General features: G+C 37.6%; 1 protein-coding gene across 1 annotated transcript in view; it reads right to left on the bottom strand.

Moving 5' to 3' along the window:
* cul1b (cullin 1b) overlaps positions 1-21,189 on the bottom strand; it is a 257,439-nt gene that overhangs the window by 143,100 nt on the left and 93,150 nt on the right. Inside the window, exons 4-7 of the mRNA XM_051928891.1 lie at positions 16,164-16,331; positions 16,011-16,061; positions 15,552-15,642; positions 2,300-2,463 (exon numbers count right to left, since the gene is read on the bottom strand). Coding sequence (XP_051784851.1) covers positions 2,300-2,463; positions 15,552-15,642; positions 16,011-16,061; positions 16,164-16,331 — 474 coding nt within the window. The remainder of the gene's footprint in view (positions 1-2,299; positions 2,464-15,551; positions 15,643-16,010; positions 16,062-16,163; positions 16,332-21,189) is intronic.

Genomic DNA, 21,189 nt, shown 5'->3' with positions numbered 1-21,189 from the left:
ATAAGTAATAAGGAGTATTGCACTCACTGTTAATATGGAGCCTTTTCTGCGGTTGAACGGTTAATAGTGCCTCATTGTAATGAGATCTACCTATGCTGCATATTGTGAACGTGTTGAGATGACGTATGTTTAATACGGACGGTTCATTTAGAAATGGGGCTTTGTGTGTCATTTGTTATTTATGTTACTGTGGTCGTGGGTCTGAATCGTCGTTTTTGTGTACGTTTCGTTTGCTATGTCCGTAGTCTGTCCTGTTTCGAGTCCAATGGGCTTTGTGTGGTGCTCGCGGCTTCTTTTTTTTTGTGTGCTTGTGGCTTGTTGAATCCTCCTCTTTGTGTGCGTCCCGTTTCGTGTGCAATGGGATTAAATCCTCCTCTTTGTGTGTGTCCCGTCCGTTGCTTGTGTGTGTGTGTGTGTGGGGGGGGGGGGTTTGCGGGCTCTTTTTTTTTGTGTGCCAGGGGCTTGTTGAATCGTCCTCTTTGTGTGTGTCCCGTCCGTTGCTTGTGTGTGTGTGTGTGTGTGGGGGGGGGGGGGTGTGTTTTGCTCATGCGGCGCTGTGTGCGTCGCCTGCGTTTGACTCCTTTTTTCTGTGCTCACTCCTTTTTTCTGTGGTCTTGTCCACCTCTTGCGGCGCCTCATTTCTTGGTGCGCCTGCGCAGTACGTCTTTTTGTGGCTACGACCCATGGCCGGATGTCCCTGCGTCCATCCGGTTTAGCATTCTCGGTTAGTAATATGGATCACAGTTCTCTTGCCATACCGATTTATTGAGAAACATGCAGCGGGCCGAGGGGAGGGGCCTTCCTCACTCACTCGCCAGCTTCGGGGCGTGGTCCTTAACTCCGCTTAGCTAGTGAATGAGAGAACAATTGAATTCAACTTTGTTTGATATTTAAAATAAAGTGTTACTTAGGTCTTGATGAGTTTGAGTCGGGATATTCTCTTAAGTGTATGCCACATTGAAAAGAAAGATTACAATTCAGATTGTGGGTCGTGATATGATTTTTTGGAAAGATCGCCCACCCCTAATTTGACTAATCAAGTTTTCAAATTAATGTAGGATTCATTAACACTTAGGTGAGCTACTTGGAAAGGGGTAACTCGCAAGCGACGTGTTGGAGACCCCTGATCTAGAAGCTCAATTACTTTAAAATCAAGTCTGTGAATTTGTTCATTACTGCAAACATACTGTATTAAAGGGAATTCTGTCAATATATTAGCAGACTACAAAAACTGTGCATTACTGCATTACTTTGTCCCATTATCCTCCTTAAATAGACAGAAGGAAGGAAGGAAGGAAGGAAGGAAGGAAGGAAGGAAGGAAGGAAGGAAGGAAGGAAGGAAGGAAGGAAGGAAAACTAAAGTGATATTATTCTCAAACTTTAAATTATATAGTATATCAGAAGATTAATACTTGGATATAAAAATGTCTTTCAGAACTTTCACCTCGTATACACAATTTGACCTATAAAATGTGTTCCTTGAGGATGTTAAATACAACTGCTGTATGATGCTATACTGTTTAAAATGCATGGCATGTTCTGGGGACAGAAGGTTTCATGTGTCAGATGTAAAAAAATCAAGGACAAAAAAAAAAAGTAACTAAAAACAATATCTCAATCATTAATCATTTAACACCAGGGGCATAGTAGAGTATGACCCATAAAAGAAATGTGTTCATTAATGTACTATTTTACGTGAAGTCCTCCTGAAGTTGCGAGAATGCCAAAACATTACTTTGCCACACACAAGCATATTAGGCTATGTATCTAATGCATATCTATTTATATAAATTAATTACTTGTCAAACCATATATACTTAAAACAAAACACTTCAAAGAAAGTTCATCTGATACAATGAGCACAAACTACATAAAATGCTACAACTAAAAATCAAAATAATCAATTGTATAATGCAGGCTACATAAAATCAAAATATTAAATAAACCAATTTTCATTTGCTTTGTGAAACTGAAATCATATAGATATACATTAAACAAAAAGTTATTAATCATTAAATGTATAATTATTTTGCCATCTTGTAGTCTTAAAGGCTGAGATAAGTAATTGTCAGTTGTAAAGCTACAACAGTTTCTAGCTTCCTATGTGTCTTTGCAAATTACTGGCTCGTAAAACTTCAAGGCAATCCTCTTACCAATATATAATTGAAATTTAGATCTTTAAATATACACGGTTGTCTTTCAGCAAGCACTATAAAAATAAGTACATAGTAAAATGAATGTAATTATTTTAACATTAGGCTTAAACATAATTTCTGATCGAAGACCAAATTTTTCTTACTTTTTTCATATATTCCGTAACAGGGTTTTGCTGCAGGAACTCCGTACTTTCCCTTGTGTAAAACCGCTCTGTGTCTGCCAAGAACTGAGATTCAAAATATTCTTTGTAGACAGATAATGTAGGTCCCTTAGCAAAAGCATCATCCTCATTTAGACCAAGTTCAACTGTTTAAAAAAAGACAAAAATAAAATACTTTATCATCGTTAGTCCTGATTGTTCTATGAAAGTAATGTGACCCACGTTTTCTAACCTTCTTAATCCAAACAAACTCAAACACAGACATTCAGCATTAAACAAAACATATTAGACAATATATGCATTGATTATAATGACTTTCAAAATATAAAACACCAAAACATATACAGAACCAAGTGAAAGAGGATCAATAGTTTCCAAATATGTAATCAAATTGAAGGCCAAATTTGCAAAACTAATATGAAGGTCTTTACACTATATTTACTTAGTTTCATTAAACATTTATCTATTGCATTATTTTAACATTTAAACTCAAAACATTTAGAGAAAACACAGAAGGTGGAAAAAAATCAAGTTCTTTAACATACAAACTTCAGTACAAACAGATCACAACAATGGTACACTTTATTTTTATTAGCTAATTCATTTTTCTCTGAAATTTCCCAATACATACTGCATATGTTTATATGGCATTTATTTTTTTTTAATTGGAGTTGGATACAAATCTATTGAAATGTAAGGTTTTTTTTATTTTGATGCATTGTTTTTTATTACATACTGCTAAGTTGTTTTTTCATGTACTGTTTTTGTCACTAGATGTTTCAGCAACTAAGTATATGGCTGATGTTTTTGTGCAAGGTGACTTACAAGATCAGGATATGTTAAAAAGAAGTTAAAAATATTGTAACAAATGAAGCATAAGCAAGTTCAGAGATTTTCACAGGGTCACAGTAAACAGAGGCAGAAACTTAACTGGCAACCTTATGACTTAAAAGTCAACTGCCTTAGAATATACCATTCTGCCTACCTAATAATGTAAAATAGAGTGACCATAGGCTGAGCTGAACTGGGCTAAATACTGCTAATTCCAGTATTTCTACAATTTCTCATTTTGCCTGACCATTGTGCAATTTTTTGTAAAATGCCCCCAAGTTGCGTCAACATCCATGGCCAACAGGTTATACTGAATAGCAGACTTACAATAGCAGCAGGGAACCATTCCAGGTGAACTGTCAGTAGTCCTGGTCATTTGGTGTGCCTTTAAGGTCTAATATTTATCTGGCATATCTACCAAGGTGAAATATCTTGCATGGGTTAAAATAAACTGTTGGCCTACTACTGAGCAACATTCATGGTTCCTTTAAATAATGGTCAAATCTCCTAGTTCCTGATGCAGCAAAGTAACAAACCATAAGATAACCACTGTGACGTGTGAAAGTATGTAATAATAATAAATTTAATTTATACAGTGATTTTCCCATGCTCTAGAAGTTCCTATGAACTTATGAGAATTACTAAAAGGACAGAAGTTCTTTAGACCCCCTAAAGACTGCAACTTTGTACACCAAACAAATGAAGGAAATTTACCTTAACTATTTTTTTTTTATTACACAGTAAACTACTAAAGCCGCTAAAAGATCTGACCAAATAAAGTGTCAACTATAATCAATAATGCATAAAAACAGATGGGAAAACACCCTTTTTTGTAGCAGTACACATTTAATTATGCATTAATACTATAAAAGATGCATTCATCCCATCAGGAAATGCTCTGCCTAATTGACCCGGAATAAAAGTGGTGCTTGAAATGAAATGCCTTCATGTGCTGTTCCAGCATTTAGTACTTACACAAAGGGGTCTGCAAACCCAGATACTGTCAATAGGGAGGTAAAAAAGGGAAAAATGGGAGTGGAAATGCACTGGATACAATTTTGTCCTGTATCTTTTACCTATTAAGAATACATGATTAGGTTGTTTTCAATAACTACCTTTAAATGTTTTGTCCTTTTAAACTTTAAAACTAAATTCACAGCAGTTGCAGTAGGGGAAAACATTGTTTAAGATGAAACAGACCCAATGCACTGTGGGGAGGTGGGCTTGATGGCAAGGGACAAAATGAAGAAGTCGTGACTAACAAATGAAGACAAAAAAAAAATTTGGATTCTCACTTGGAATTGAAATTGGAAGTACTAAAGAGAAAGAAAGTAGTTGTGTGATCCATAAGATCATGGAGAGTACAGGCACACGAATATTTAGTTGGCATAGTACAAGAAAGGCATTTTTCTGGTGTGCAAGCAATGATTGCAATATTGTGGTAATGTACTTCTGTTTCAAAAATAGGCAAAGAGGTACAGGTGAAGAGAGCAAGTAAGGTTGCTGAATTTCTTAAAACAATTAAAACAAGTTCTTAAAAAATAATGTATATAGGCTCACCTTAAGCGACAAAAAAGAAAGACATGTTGATTAGATGTGACAGTTCCTCATACAGATGGTATGTACTGAGTGGAGGCTCTAAGTGAGTTCACTGGGGCTTTGGATTTGGTATAAGGCATGTAGAAGGCAAGCGGATACAGGAGTTTGGTGATACAACACAGAAAGAGAAATGGGTCGATATTTGAATTGTGAATAAGTCTAGAGTTGGACAAAAGGTGCGCTGAGACTCGAAGTGGTGTGGGAATGCTAAAGTACAGAAAGCAATAAAAAAAAAAAGGAGATGATATAAGGAGTGGCAGAAAATAAAGGTGGAAGTCAACAAGACATTTTATAAGGAAGTAAAACGATAGAAAAGCAGTTGTGAAAATTCATGAAGCCAAAAAAACTGGGGTTTGCAAGTAAGGTGAAGAAATGAAAGGAGGGAAATTCTGCTACCTAAGTATCGATTAGAGTAAAAGGTGCAGCATGGATGAAACTTTGGAAGCTGTCACCTGTTCAGAAGACCCTATTTCACTGAAGGGAAATGTTTCTGAAAGCTATTCGAGAAATAGTATTCTGAGTGGTAATTACATGTGGCAAGTGAAGACAGAACAGGAAGCAGGTTGCAAAGAACACAGATGAGAATTATCTTATGGGTGTATGGTGTATGCATGAAGTGTCACTGAGTGAGTGAAAGACTTAAAAAGGAGGTAATATGCCTTGTGCTTAGGGAAGCAGAAGCTAGTTTCATGAAGCATATCTTAAAGGATGACTGGGTACGGATACACACTGTGATGGATTTGGAGGGGATAAAGCTCAGATAGATGCAGAAGACAACATGACTGCAGGTGGTGGCATATGACAAGAGAAGAATAGATTTCACCTCAAAGAATGGCCAAGTCTGTGGAGAGTGGACGAAAAAGATTTTGGGACAACTAACCAACCTGGGGGTAAATACAGAAAATGTCCACTACCTGTAGAGGATAACAATGAAGAGGATGAAAATGATAATCTCTAAAACATAAGGTCTGTGGGATAAAAAGGCATCCAATGGTAAAGCAAAAATTCGACAAGCAGTTTCACATGGCCATTATGGGCATAGTGGATACCTTTGTACTTAATTTAGAAAGATCATCTATACAGTAATCCCTCCTCCATCGCGGGGGTTGCGTTCCAGAGCCACCCGCGAAATAGGAAAATCCGCGAAGTAGAAACCATATGTTTATATGGTTATTTTTAGAATGTCATGCTTGGGTCACAGATTTGCGCAGAAACACAGGAGGTTGTAGAGAGACAGGAACGTTATTCAAACACTGCAAACAAACATTTGTCTCTTTTTCAAAAGTTTAAACTGTGCTCCATGACAAGACAGAGATGACAGTTCTGTCTCACAATTAAAAGAATGCAAACATATCTTCCTTTTCAAAGGAGTGCAAAGCAAGCAGTCAAAAAAAAAAATCAATAGGGCTTTTTGGCTTTTAAGTATGCGAAGCACCGCCGGTACAAAGCTGTTGAAGGCGGCAGCTCACACCCCCTCCGTCAGGAGCAGGAAGAGATAGAGAGAGAGAGAGCCACAGAAAAACTAAGTCAAAAATCAATACGTGCCCTTTGAGCTTTTAAGTATGCGAAGCTCCGTGCAGCATGTCCTTCAGGAAGCAGCTGCACACAGCCCCCCTGCTCACACCCCCCTACGTCAGCGCAAGAGAGAGAGAGAGAGAGAGAGAGAGAGAGAGAGAGAGAGAGAAAGTAAGTTGGGTAGCTTCTCAGCCATCTGCCAATAGCGTCCCTTGTATGAAATCAACTGGGCAAACCAACTGAGGAAGCATGTACCAGAAATTAAAAGACCCATTGTCCGCAGAAACCCGCGAAGCAGCGAAAAATCTGCGATATATATTTAAATATGCTTACATATAAAATCCGCGATGGAGTGAAGCTGCGAAAGGCGAAGCGCGATATAGCGAGGGATCACTGTACAGGCATTGTTTTACTCAAATAAAATCCTTACAGTCATGGAATAAGCCTCACTGACTGTGCAACTAACATAACTTGAAAATGGAAGTTACTGACCTACACTACATGAATTTTGACAAAGGGACTGCTTTTCATCTTTGAGCATGTTTATTTAACTGATCAACCACTAAAAATAATGAGACAAAATAAATTAAGCAATGGGTAAAACATAAATAACATGCTGGTTAAGTTTACAAATGAAAATAAATTGGGGGAAGGGCAGGTAATCATTAAGAAAGTAAATAATTATAAAAGGGGCTTAGACAAACTGTTGGCAGATGTTAATAAATGCAAAGTATTACAGACTAGACAAAGAGCCCGTTTCGACAATGTAAGATGAAATGGGCATGAGTTTGTGTCAGCAGTGTATGAAGAACAAATGATAAGTAACGAAGAAATTGTTTTGTAATGATTGTAGTCCGCTTTACTCATTACTGTACAGGCTTGTACTGTTAGTTGATGCATTTTCCAGGCCTACAGTATAATATTGAATGATGAATGTTACAGTACAATATGGAATAGTAGTAAGTATAAGCACTACAAACCTGATATAGGTGTATTGAATGAATGCGTAATTGAATCAGAATGCGTAATTAGGCCTCGAGCTGTAGTCGAAATCACCTTTCAGGCCTCTAGAGCTTTAATCGAAGTCACCTTTCTCTTTGAATTTTTGCGGCCGTAAATCCGCTGCCTGCCGCGATGTTGGGGTTGGATGTCGGTCTCGTAAGGTTTTTCGGCCAGCTGCGCAGAAGGCGACTGCGCATTTGGCTTCGGACGTGCGCAGAAGTTGACTGCGCATTCGGCTTCGGATGGACGTGAGTGAGTGGGCAGGCGAATTATGTATTAAGATAGGAAGTAAAAATATTAGCTTTCAATAAACAATGAGAGGATTAAAAAGTGAAAAGTACACCTCATGAAGACCACCATGGAAGAGTTGTACACTCATCCGTCTACATGCTGGCAGAGCGTAGAAATGATTAAGAAGGCTAATAGGATACTAGGTTACACGCCCCAATATATAGAGTATATGTCAAGGGAGTTTGCGGGTTATACTTAAGGCAGTTTCACATTCAGTCCATTTGTGCCGAATCAGGAGATTATTAGTTACCTTGTTCCAGTCTCCAGTTAGTTCAGTTGCATTTCAATTGCAAACTTTCAAGCAAACCAGAAGTTAACACTCAATGGACACATAGTGGACTTATTATTTAGTTTATTTTTTTACAGAAACAATTTTTTCTTTATTCAAAAGCCACATTTGTGCACAAACATTTCCAATTATTATGTGGTTTGTTTGTCAATAACTAGAGTACATGAAAATTATGCGCTACCTCACATGCTATAGAAAGGGCATGTTTCACCTAAGTGACTCCTCAGAAAATTGTAACATCTACTGAGAGCATACAGTGATGTGCTTTCATTACTTTTAGACAGTATAGATTATATTTCATTGTTGGACTCTTGTGTCTTTACTCTCAAGTAGCATACTATATATGAACATAACCTCTATATTGTTTATATAAAATCACACGAAAGCAGGAAAGCCAACCTAAATAAGCACACTGAACAAGTAGAAAATGTAAATACTAACCAATTATTTAGTACAGTAAAACCAATCTATTAACAGATCAAAAATATAATTCCACCTATCATGCAGTTAACATACATAGAAGCATATATATTTTATAAAAAGAAAACAATTTTAAATAAGAGAAAAGTTCTTCATGCAAAAAACACAATTGACAACTAATAATGAAACATATAAAACACAGAGCAGTCTATGACTGTCTGAACAGAAATAAAAGAATGAGAATGGTGAAACTAAGGGGAATATTACAGAAAACACGCCCAATCAAATGAACTGTTTAACCAATCAGCTGTAATGCATATAATTTAAAAATGTAATGCATTTATCTACAAAAGAATAAGTTGGGGGTTTGGTTATACTATTTCAAAAACAGTGAACCTAAGGTCTGAAATTTGTGGTTACCAGTAATAAAAGTATCCAGATAGAGGATGTTAAAACAGATTTAGTACTAATATTACTTTCATGTTCTGCAATATGATAGCAAATGGAGGGTAAGGTGTTACCTATGCACAGCAGAACTACAATTAGGCCTGTGCTTGAGATAAACGTCGCCCTGTGGGGTAGTGATTAATTTCCCTTTGAAACAGTTGCACAACAACTGCAGTGTAAACAGGGAACATTTTCTGGGTAATATACTATAATTAGAAGTAGTAACAGGGTGAAAGGAAATCAAAGCACACAATAATTAACTACATAATTGTGGAGATGCAGATCACAAGGAAAAGCAAAAACAGGTGGTTTAGAGAAACTAGGACATAATTTTAATATATGCCAATATATCAAGAAGATGAATCTAATCTGATTGGCATAGCTGGAATATAAAAGATTGCAAACAACTCTGTTAGTGGTTGTGTGTTTCACCTGTGGTGTAAGTAATTAATCCCTGTTAATGAAAACAGTACCTTTGAGCACCATTTTGCAGCTAGCTTTACAATGTCCTCTACCCAGGAATCGGGATTTCATATCCCTATCTTGACAAATGAAATCATCCTATTCTGAGCACATTTGGCAAATACAAAACAACTGGGATAGAGGTAAATTACTGAACAGGGACCTAGTATGAAAATTAGAGATATGTGATAATATACTATAGTCAGTTGTTTTCTAATATAAAGAAAATTATAAAGAAATATAAAGAAAATTTAAATGAGTAATTCTGCACATATATACTAATATCTAAAAAAGAATTTACACTGTGATTAAGTGTAAAAGATGGATTGGAACAACAATTAACATATCTAATGAAAATAATGAAAGTCATCTAATGTGCCCTTCCAGATCAGAAATATATCATCAATATAATAAAGCCAAATTACTAAATGATCAATGAATGGGTTATTCGAAGAACAGATTAATTGTTTTTCAAATTTGATACATATAAACTTGCAATGCTAGGGCTAAAGGCTGCACTCATCACAACTCATTTACATATCACGGCAGAAGTTGCTATTAAATACAAATAAATTCTATCTTAAAGCAATATGCAAAAGTTGTACAGTAAAATTAACCAGATTGGTTTGATAAGCATAAAGTTGTAATAACAGATTTTGAATTATGTTCAGGGTAGTAGTGCCTTGGGGGATAATGGTATATAATGAAGCTATGTCCATGATGGACATAATAAAGCCACCTTGATACGCAGTATCCTGTAGATGACCTATGAAATGTGTGGAGTCTCTGATATAAGAATGTGACAATGACACAAACGGTGAGATATGAAAATGAATAAACTGGGTTAAGGGTTGTAGTACTGACTTTACAGCAGAAAATACAGAATGGTCTGGCAGGTTATCAAGATTTTTGCGTATTTTAGGTAAAACTTTAAAAAAAAAAAAAAAAAAAAAATCAGGGACGCAAGGACGTATAGAGAAAATAGGAAACATGTATCAGACATGGTAGAGTAAATTACCAAGTACAGTAATGTGTTAGACAATGGTACTTTAGGTACCTTCAAAACTGAAATTGATGATGTTTATAAGAACAGGATTGCTGATCTTGATTGATAGATTAGATAGATTTGATAGATACTTTATTAATCCCAAAGGGAAATTCACAAAATGTCTTCAGTATAATGTAGGTTTACATAATGCTCTTCAATGAGTACAGTCTTAGTTCTTGAACAATTTCAAAGCTTTAATAATATAAACCATACCTCATTTACATCCATAAAGACAAACTATATTAAACATACAGTAAAACAGAGCAATTTTTGAAATATCAATCTGATTAACATAATATCAAGACAATATCAGCCTATTAAATCTGTAACTGAGATATGAAAAATTGACAACAATGAAGAAGAAGAAAGCAAAAACTCCTTCCATTAATATTCCTGGAAAAAATAAACACTTGGGGGTATATGGTCAATTTTAACAGACAAAGTCGGTTGTGTGACCTAAGCCAAGTATTTAATTCCTCAAAGAATTCTTGAGCATAAATATGTATTTGGGACACTTAAATAAGAAGATGAAATCCTTACTCCCTTAAATTCTAAGACTCCAAGACACTTCCCATTTGTAAGAGTACTAGATTGGCAACGTTGCAATACCACAGCAGATAGACAAGCAGTAACAGTTTATAATGATGGTCATGCTTTTGTGCTTGGACACATGAAAAACAGACAGAAATGCAATATGAATAGATAATCAGCAGCTCTTACCAGATTATGCTAAAAAGTATTCAGCCTGGGTTTAAATGCCGAGACTGATAGGATAGCTCTTACAGAAGTAAATTCCACATCTTTTGGGCCCTGCAGTTGAAACTTAAAACTGCTCCTACTGCTTTATTAACCTGAGGAATTGTTAGTAGACTGGCTTCTTGAGATTATAGCATTAATTCCAGTATTGATGAGTCAAGAAGACTTAGCCATTTGAAAGCTTTATATTTAAGAAGAATTTTGAACTCAACTCTAGACTTAACTGGAAGGTAGCATAAAGACTTAAGAACAACAGGCATGTAGCCGTAGTTCCAGTTTCTAGTAATGACTCTTGCTGCACCATTTCTAAAGAACTGAAAGCTAAAAGCACACACAGTTTGAACAGTTTGTGAATAATGCACTGCAACAGTCAGTTTTAGTAAAAATAAATGAATGAATTAAATTCTCTGTACCATCCATAGATCTGAAACATGTTAATTAACTTGTAAGGTGAAAAGAATTGGCTCTAGACAATGTTGTAGTTGTTTAGTTATTAATGATAGACTGTCTCAAAAATAACGCATTAATTGCATACTGATTTCATAAAACTGATATAAGGTTATGTCACTTTTTCAATCTTTTCTGTTACCTGTACTATTCCAACCAATTAATACAATTTTATTAGTTTCTCAATTCAAAGACAACCAGTTATCGCTCATACAATCGTTCAATTCCTTAACACAATTAAGTATACAATAGGAGAAATGTTGCTTGGTCTGAGGAAAAGTTATAGCTAAGTATAATATACATGCAGGCAATAGTGAATTTTATGTTTCTTAACTACGTCCTCCAGTGGCAGTATGTAAAGTGAAACTAGTAACGGATATAGTACTGAACCCTTAGGAGCTTCATATATTACTTCAAAACTACCGTATATATTCACGTGTAAGTTGGGTCTTGAAACCCGAAAAACCGATCATAAAAATAAATAAATAAATAAATAAATAAATAAATAAATAAATAAATCAGACCCCCAACTTATACGCCTGTTCAAAAATGCGACACTTAAATATTTTTTTTCTACAGCTTCTTCCCTCCTCCAATCTCAAATCAGTTTTTCAGACGCATCGAATTCTGTTGCAGCAGCGCACTTTCACTACTTCAACAAACTTTAATTTAAAACCAATTTCATATTTTCTTCTGATCGAATGCTCCATCGTAGATAAGGGACGGTCATATGATAAAGGTGTATGAGGGTGTGAGATACAAAAACATAAATCAGTGCAAACGTTGCTTTTCAATAGATCAGGTATTACGGCGTGGTCACGTAGGCACAATAAATACGAAAAAAAAAAAGGCAGTGTGCTCCGTGGTTACTCTCTCAGGTGGGCATTAGCATATCATTATCTTGGACCAATAGCATGAGTTTTCTACATTTGACTTATATAACCAACATTATAAAATATCAGAAATTATATGGTAAAATCAAGTCCTGACTTAACCGCAAGTATATACGGTATGTGACCATGTATGAGGGGGACCTCAAATTTTTCTGAAATGTTAAAAACAAAAATGCAATATGCTTGTCCCACCATTTCTTCTATTCCTGGAAACATTTCCTGTACTCATTTTAAGTTACTGTGTGTCTATATCTCCTGTGACTTTTTTCTGGATTTTTAACAAGGTAGCAAATCATCCTTCCTTCAGTCTCAATTTTATTTTTGCAAACAAAAAAGTTACAGGAAGTAAGATCTGGTGAATTTGGGTAATGTGATCATCAACCAAATTATTTTTGTTCAGAAACTCTTTAACCGATAAGTGCTGTGTGCAGGTGAGCTGTCTTATTCACTTTATCATTAAATAAGTTCATAGAATCTACTCTGCTGTTTATATGAATTTTGCAGTGCAGTTGATTCTTCCCCATTTGCCATTCTAGCAGCCGTTCAAAATAGTACTGCACTTTTTTTCTGCTTTCATCTATTAATCTGGTGTAGTATTCAGAAAAAAAGGTGTTTTTTATACCTTTTAACACTGTCTGCCATCCCAGCAGCAAGAACCTGCAACCTTGTTGTTCTTAATCTACAGTCAGGCTTTCTGAATTTTTTTTTAACCGCATGAGTGATCTCATTAAACCAAATTTGAGTTTTTCTTTTGTTTTGCATTTTTTCTGGGCTCAAAACACTATTTTTGAAGGAAGGTTACAGGAAAAGAAGAACTAGGATATTACTTCTGCAGAAAGCCAATTTAAAGACTTCAATAAAAGTTGTAATTAGGACAGTAAAATATTTACCATTTCCACTTTTGAAATAATATAGGATGTCACCGATTTATGGGACTTGCTTTAAACACAAGAAATGTTTTGACAAGACAAAGCTACTCAGTTCAAAAAGACGTGTCAACACCAGAACACTGAATGTGTCAAAAAATTTTAACTTATTTTGTGTTACCACACAAATCAGTAAAGATGTTTGTGTGAAATAAAATATTTTCTAGAGTCTATAGGACAAAATTGTGTATTGGACCATTATACCTATGCCTTTCAAGTCCTGCTGTTTTTGTGAGGTGATATATCAAAAAAAAAAAAAAAAAAAAAAAAAAAAAAGGTGAAAACATTTTCCAACCCACTATATCCTAACACAGGGTCACGGGGGTCTGCTGGAGCCAATCCAAGCCAACACAGGGCACAAGGCAGGAATAAACCCCTGGGCAGGGTGCCAGCCCACTGCAGGGCGCACACACACACACACACACACACACACACTAGGGACAAATTAGGATCGCCAATGCACCTAACCAACCTGCATGCCTTTGGAATGTTGGAGGAAACCAGAGCACCCAGAGGAAACCCACGCAGACACGGAGAGAACATGCAAACTCCACGCAGGGAGGACCCGGGAAGCAAACCCAGGTTTCCTTACTGCGAGACAGACATTCAGCAAAATCAACTGACTTGTGCATTGAAGACCAGTTATGTAACAGACAAGTCAGAAAATAGCAGACAGATACATTATACAGCAAACAGTGTGAATAGCCCAGGTATGACACCGAAGCATTTAAAGAGTACAGTAATCCCTCCTCCATCGCGGGGGTTGCGTTCCAGAGCCACCCGCGAAAAAAGAAAATCCGCGAAGTAGAAACCATATGTTTATATGGTTATTTTTATATTGTCATGCTTGGGTCACAGATTTGCACAGAAACACAGGAGGTTGTAGAGAGACATGAACTTTATTCAAACACTGCAAACAAACATTTGTCTCTTTTTCAAAAGTTTAAACTGTGCTCCATGACAAGACAGAGATGACAGTTCCGTCTCACAATTAAAAGAATGCAAACATATCTTCCTCTTCAAAGGAGTGCTTGTCAGGAGCAGTGACTGTCACAGAGATAGAGAGAAAAGCAAACAGATCAATAGGGCTGTTTTTCTTTTAAGTATGTGAAGCACCGCGGCACAACGCTGTTGAAGGCAGCAGCTCACACCCCCTCCGTCAGGAGCAGACAAAGTGAGACAGCGTTTGTTTTTCAATCAAAAATCAATACGTGCCCTTCGAGCTTTTAAGTATGCGAAGCTCCGTGCAGCATGTCGTTTCAGGAAGCAGCTGCACAGAAGGTAGCCAACGTGAAGATAATCTTTCAGCATTTTTAGACGAGCGTCCGTATCGTCTAGGTGTGCGAACAGCCCCCCTGCTCAATCCCCCTACGTCAGGATCAGAGAAAGTCAGCGCAAGAGAAAGAGAAATGTAAGCTGGGTAGCTTCTCAGCCATCTGCCAATAGCGTCCCTTGTATGAAATCAACTGGGCAAACCAACTGAGGAAGCATGTACCAGAAATTAAAAGACCCATTGTCCGCAGAAACCCGCGAAGCAGCGAAAAATCCGTGATATATATTTCAATATGCTTACATATAAAATCCGTGATGGAGTGAAGCTGCGAAAGGCGAATTGCGATATAGCGAGGGATTACTGTATATTAACAGTTCACACGCTAGTGCTACAATCAAAGCCATACAGATGCAGTACACTGAATTTTTTCATACAGAGGTGAGCAATATAAAATTTAAACTGAAGGGAAAAGTACAACTGACAGCTCTCCTTAGGTGCAAGTTATGTAAGGCACTATACCTTTATATTATGAAACACTATCCTGTGTATGATTAAGGATTAAATAAAAGGAGAAAAAAAAATGTAGATAAATTTAAGGGACACGCGTATTATGGACCAGCCATTAGGTTGTTAAAAGTAAAGTTTTAAAATTTTTGGCTAGAATAATGAAATAAGATGGCAGAGAGCCATGCTTTTCTCAAACCAGTGTGGAGACAGTTAAAAAAGGGAAGAGCAAAAAAAAAAAAAAAATGACAATGACACATGGCAACAACAAGGATGTTGCTGCCAACTTGTTGGTAGATGCAAAAAGCGACTGTCAGGTAAACGATTAATATACGTGTTTCTGTGTGTCATTTTACAATCAAATTGGTTCACTGTGTTCACTTTTTTTTTAAATGTGTATATTGAATGTTTCAACAGGAACTGCAAAAATTTTAAACAAGTGAAAAAACAGAAAGAATAAAAAAAGAATAAGCACTACTTCTCTTTGATTAAGTTTATTTGACCAGAAGAGTTTGTAGATTTAAAACCTACCATAAGACTGGACAACACCACTAATCAATCTTGTATTTATAGTTTCTCCATTCCTTTCTTTTTCAATTAATTTCAAAACAGCATTTGTGACCTAAAAAAAGACACATCATTTAAATTGTTATACAAAGAGTGTTAAAAATACATAGAATTATAATTAATATAACAGAGATAAGGATATTTGACAAGATGTAACAAAATCAGAAAAAAAAGTAAAAGGGAAATGAAAATTTAAGAATTAGCCATTTGTAAATAGTTTTAAAAGTAAAATTTTTGAAGGGCTGAAACTTCCTATTTTCAAGTACAGCTAGATACAAAAAAATGTAACATTAGTGGTGGATGAAGTGGTTCCCTACTCACTATGACAAAAGCACTTTGAGTATTGAGAACAGCACTATATAAATAAAAAGAATTATTATTATTAATGTTGGTATGAAAATTTTTAAAATTTGTTATACATACTTGCTTGTTTAATGGCCGAAATAAGCATTCCCTCCATGTCACCAAGGCAAGCTTAAAATAAATAAATAAATTTAAAACATTATCTTTGCGTAAGAGTGAGCTAAAATATGACTACAATTAGCTGTAATTCTATTATTAATGATTTTTCCTTACTGAATATATTTCATAAATTCCTTTGCGTCCTTCATCACACTCCCGACGAACCCAGTGTCGATTGAGGTAGGCACAGATACCATTTAATACTTTGCTTGAAAACCTGTAATCTTCCCATTGTTGCGTGTAGAACTTGAGTACACTTTCATCCATCAGGTCTTCTCCATCCTATTACAGCAAACAAGAAAACACATTTTACCAGTCAACTGCAAGTAAATAAATAAAATAAGCAAAGGGAATAAAAGTCAAATATGTTAGATATATTCTTTTTTATCATAAGTAAAAGTTAATACTGGGTAGGATTTAAATTAATTAAAAAAAAGAATTAACAGGGCTTACCAATAAATCACACAAAATTAACATAAGTTTCTATACTTGCAGTTTAGTTCAGTGTTGAAAACCAACCAGCTGCAACCCATCTGTGTAACATAACAGGACAAAAAACACTTCCACTGAACATAGTACACACTGGAGATGCCAATTGTAGGTAAATATGTAAAAAGCCACCACCAATCGCCTGTCCATTAATTTAGTGGCCACATAGGCGAATTGGTGTTGTTAAATTGGCCCATGTTTGTGTTCACCCTGCAATGGGCTGGCACCATGTCAAGGGGATTGTTCCTGCCTTGGAGCCTTTCCCTGCAAGCATCAGGTGCAACTTCCCCATTGCCTATCCTGGAGAAGGAGGATAAGAAAATGGATGCACAGACAGAAGTATTATTGTTAAATTCCACTAGTGTCCACCCAGTCCAAAACAGCTTTTTCAAAGCACCCATTTGAATGAGTACAACCCCAATTTCAAAAAACTTGGGACACTGTGTAAAGTGTATATAAAAATAGAATGCAATGATTTGCAAATCTCATAAACCCATATTTTAATGACAAAAGAACATAGAAAACATATGAAATATTGAAAGTGAGATATTTTACTACCAGTAGTTCATGAAAAACATTAGCTCATTTTACATTTGATAGCAGCAGCAACTCTCAAAAAAGTTGAGATGAAGCAACAAAAGGCTGGAAAAGTAATTAGGTTAACTGGCAACAGGTCAGTAACATGACTGGGTATAAAAATGGCACGTTAGAGAGGTAGAGCCCCTCAGAAGTAAAGATGGCCAGAGGTTCACTAACCTGCAAGAAACTGCGTCTACAAATTGTGGAACAATTTCAGAATAATTTTCCACAACATAAAATAGCTAAGACTTTGAATATCTCATCATCTATAGTACATAATATCACCAAAAGATTCCGAGAATCTGGAAAAATCTCTGTGCACAAGTGACAAGCCCAAAAATCAATACTTAATACCCATTATCTTCAGACCTGTTTTACATTAAAAACAGGCATAATTCTGTCATGGAAATCACTGCATGGGCTCAGGAACACTTTCAGAAATCACAAATGTAGGTTAAAGCTCTACCATGCAAAGAAGATGACATATGTGAACAAGATCCAGAAACGTCACCATCTTCTCTGGGCCAATGCTCATATAAAATGGACTGAGGCAAAGTGGAAAACTGTTCTGTGATCAGAAAAAGCGAAATTTGAAATTCTTTTCAGAAAACATGAACGTCGCATCCTCTGGACTAAAGAGGACAGGAGCCATCCGGCTTATTATCAGCGCACAGTTCAATAGCCTGCATCTCTTATAGTATAGGGGTCAATTAGTGCCTATGGAATTGGCAGCTTGCACATCTGAAAAGGAACTATCAGTGCTGAAAGGTATATACAGGTTTTAGAGCAACATATGATCCCATCCAGATGATGTCTTTTTCAGGGAAGGCCTTGCATATTTCAAGACAAATCTAAACCACATACTACATTTATTACAACAGCATGGCTTCATAGTAGAGTAATCCAGGTGCTGAACTGGCCTGCCTAAAGTCCAGACCTTTCCTTAATTGAAAACATTTGGAACATCACGAAATGAAAAATATGACTGACGACCCAGGACTTTGAATGGGACAATATTCTTCTCCCAAAAGTCATGCAATTGGTTTAATCAGTTCAAAGACGTTTATGGACTGTTGTTTCACATTTTTAAGATGTCTTGCTGCCATCAAATTCATAATGACTTTATTCTCTTCTTAAAATGGTACATTTTCTCAGTTTAAACATTTTATGTTTTCTATGTTCTATTGTGAATAGCATACGGGTTTATGAGAGCTGCAAGTCATTGAATTCTGTTATTATTTACGTTTTACACAGCATCACAACTTTTTTGGAATTGGGGTTGTACTTTTCACTGAAAGATAGAAAAATGTGACTATTCTGTTTTAATTTCTTCTCTTTTTCTTAATCAATAATGATAAAGAACCCAACAGCTAGCTTATTTAAGTTTAGGTGCATTCATCATGAAGTATACTGTTTCAATAAAATATCTGGAATGAATTAAAGACAAAACATGGGAAAGACTAAGAAGTACAAATGTTCTCTGATCAGTAAAATACTTGAATTATGTTCTCAGAAAAGCAAAATATACAAAATTCTAAATGTCTTGTTTAGACAGACAGAGACAGACAAGACACTTTATTAATCCCAAGGGGAAATTCACATACTCCAGCAGCAGCATACTGATAAAAACACAATATTAAAGAGTGATAAAAATGCAGGTAAAGCAGACAATAACTTTGTATAACGTTAACGTTTAAGGAGGTGGAACTGAAGAGTCACATAGTGTGGGGGAGGAACTATCTCCTCAGTCTGTCAGTGGAGCAGGACATTGACAGCAGTCTGTCGCTGAAGCTGCTCCTGTCTAGAGAGGGCACTGTTTAGTGGACGCAGTGGATTCTCCATAATTGACAGGAGCCTGCTCAGTGCCTGTCGCTCTGCCACAGATGTCAAACTGTCCAGCTCCATGCCTACAATAGAGCCTGCCTTCCTCACCAGTTTGTCCAGGCGTGAGGTGTCCTTCTTTATGCTGCCTCCCCAGCACACCACCTCATAGAAGAGGGCACTCGCCACAACCGTCTGATAGAACATCTGCAGCATCTTATTGCTGATGTTGAAAGATGCCAGCCTTCTAAGGAAGTATAGTCAGCTCTGTCCTTTCTTGCACACTGCATCAGTATTGGCAGTCCAGTCCAATTTATCATCCAGCTGCACTCCCAGGTATTTATAGGTCTGCACCCTCTGCACACAGTCACCTCTGATAATCACGGGGTCCAGGAGGGGCCTGGGTCTCCTAAAATCCACCACCAGCTCCTTGGTTTTGCTGGTGTTCACGTGTAGGTGGTTTGAGTCACACAATTTAACAAAGTTCTTGATTAGGTTCCTATACTCCTCCTCCTGCCCACTCCTGATGCAGCCCATGATAGCAGTGTTGTCAGCGAACTTTTACAAGTGGCAGGACTCCGAGTTGTATTGGAAGTCCGATGTACATAGGCTGAACAGGACCGGAGAAAGTACAGTTCCCTGCGGCGCTCCTGTGTTGCTGACCACAATGTCAGACCTGCAGTTCCCAAGACGCACATACTGAGGTCTGTCTGTAAGATAGTCCACAATCCATGCCACCAGGTATGAATCTACTCCCATCTCTGTCAGCTTGTCCCTAAGGAGCAGAGGTTGGATTGTGTTGAAGGCGCTAGAGAAGTCCAGAAACATAATTCTTACTGCACCACTGCCTCTGTCCAAGTGGGAGAGGGATCGGTGTAGCATGTAGATGATGGCATCCTCCGCTCCCACCTTCTCCTGGTATGCGAACTGCAGAGGGTCGAGGGTGTGGCGGACCTGTGACCTCACGTGGTCAAGCAGCAGCCGCTCCATGGTCTTCATCACATGTGACGTCAGAGCGACAGGCCGGAATTCACTCAGTTCACTAGGACGTGATACCTTTGGGACTGGGGTGATGCAAGATGTTTTCCAAAGCTTCAGGACTCTCCCCTGTTCCAGGCTCAGGTTGAAGATGCCTGGCAGAGGACTCCCCAGCTCCAGCGCACAGGCCTTCAGCAGTCGTGGCGATACTCCATCTGGACCCACTGCTTTGCTGGCACGAAGTTTCCTCAGCTCTCTGCTTACCTGGGCTGCTGTAATTGTGGGTGGGGGGAAACTCTCTCCTATGCTGGTATCAGTAGAAGGATGGGTGGAGGGTGCAGTACTCCGAGGTGAGAGTGGGTTAGGGTGGTCAAACCTGTTAAAGAAGTTGTTTATCTGGTTTGCTCTCTCCATGTCTCTCTCGATGGTGGCACCCCGCTTCGAGCTGCAGCCAGTGATGATCTTCATCCCATCCTACACTTCCTTCATGCTGTTATTCTGCAACTTCTGCTCCAGCTTTCTCCTGTACTGCTCCTTCGCCGCCTTCAGCTGGACTCGGAGTTCCTTCTGCATGCGCTTAAGCTCATGCTGATCACCGCCTTTAAATGCCCTTTTCTTCTGGTTCAAAAGGCCCTTGATTTCACTTGCAATCCATGGCTTGTTGTTAGCATAGCAGCGTACTGTTCTTAATGGAACTATAATGTCCATACAAAAGTTGATGTAGTCAGTAGTGTAGTCAACAACCTCCTCAATGTTCTTACTATATGATCCCTGCAGGTTATCCCAAGTCTGTAGTTCCAAAGCAGTCTCTCAGAGCCTGCTCTGCCTCAGGGGACCACTTCCTGAATGAGCGTGTGGTTGTAGGTAGCTCCTCACTCTTGGTTTGTAGTGAGGCTGAAGCAGAACCAGGTTATGATCTGCTTTCCCACGCGCAGGCAGTGGGGTGGCGCTGTATGCGTCTTTAACGTTTGCATACAGTAGGTCAATAGTCCTATTTCCCCGGGTGTTACAATCCACATACTGGGAGAAGGCAGGTAATGTTTTGTCCAGCTTCACATGGTTAAAGTCTCCAGCGATTAGTACAAGCGCCTCGGGGTGCTGCATTTGCAGTTTAGCAACAGCAGAATGGATAATGTCACCCGATATCTCCATGTCCGCCCGAGGAGGGATGTATACAATAACAACAAAGTCACAGAATTGGAAACAAAAGTTGTCATTAAGGAGAAGCTGAAGCTAAAATCTATGCTACTGTTGAAACCCAGGACTGAGACTT

Source organism: Erpetoichthys calabaricus, chromosome 6 (assembly GCF_900747795.2).
Source record: "Erpetoichthys calabaricus chromosome 6, fErpCal1.3, whole genome shotgun sequence".
Taxonomy (NCBI): Eukaryota; Metazoa; Chordata; class Cladistia; order Polypteriformes; family Polypteridae; genus Erpetoichthys; species Erpetoichthys calabaricus.
The sequence above is the reverse complement of the archived record's forward strand: the minus strand, read 5'-3'. Positions and strand labels throughout refer to the sequence as shown.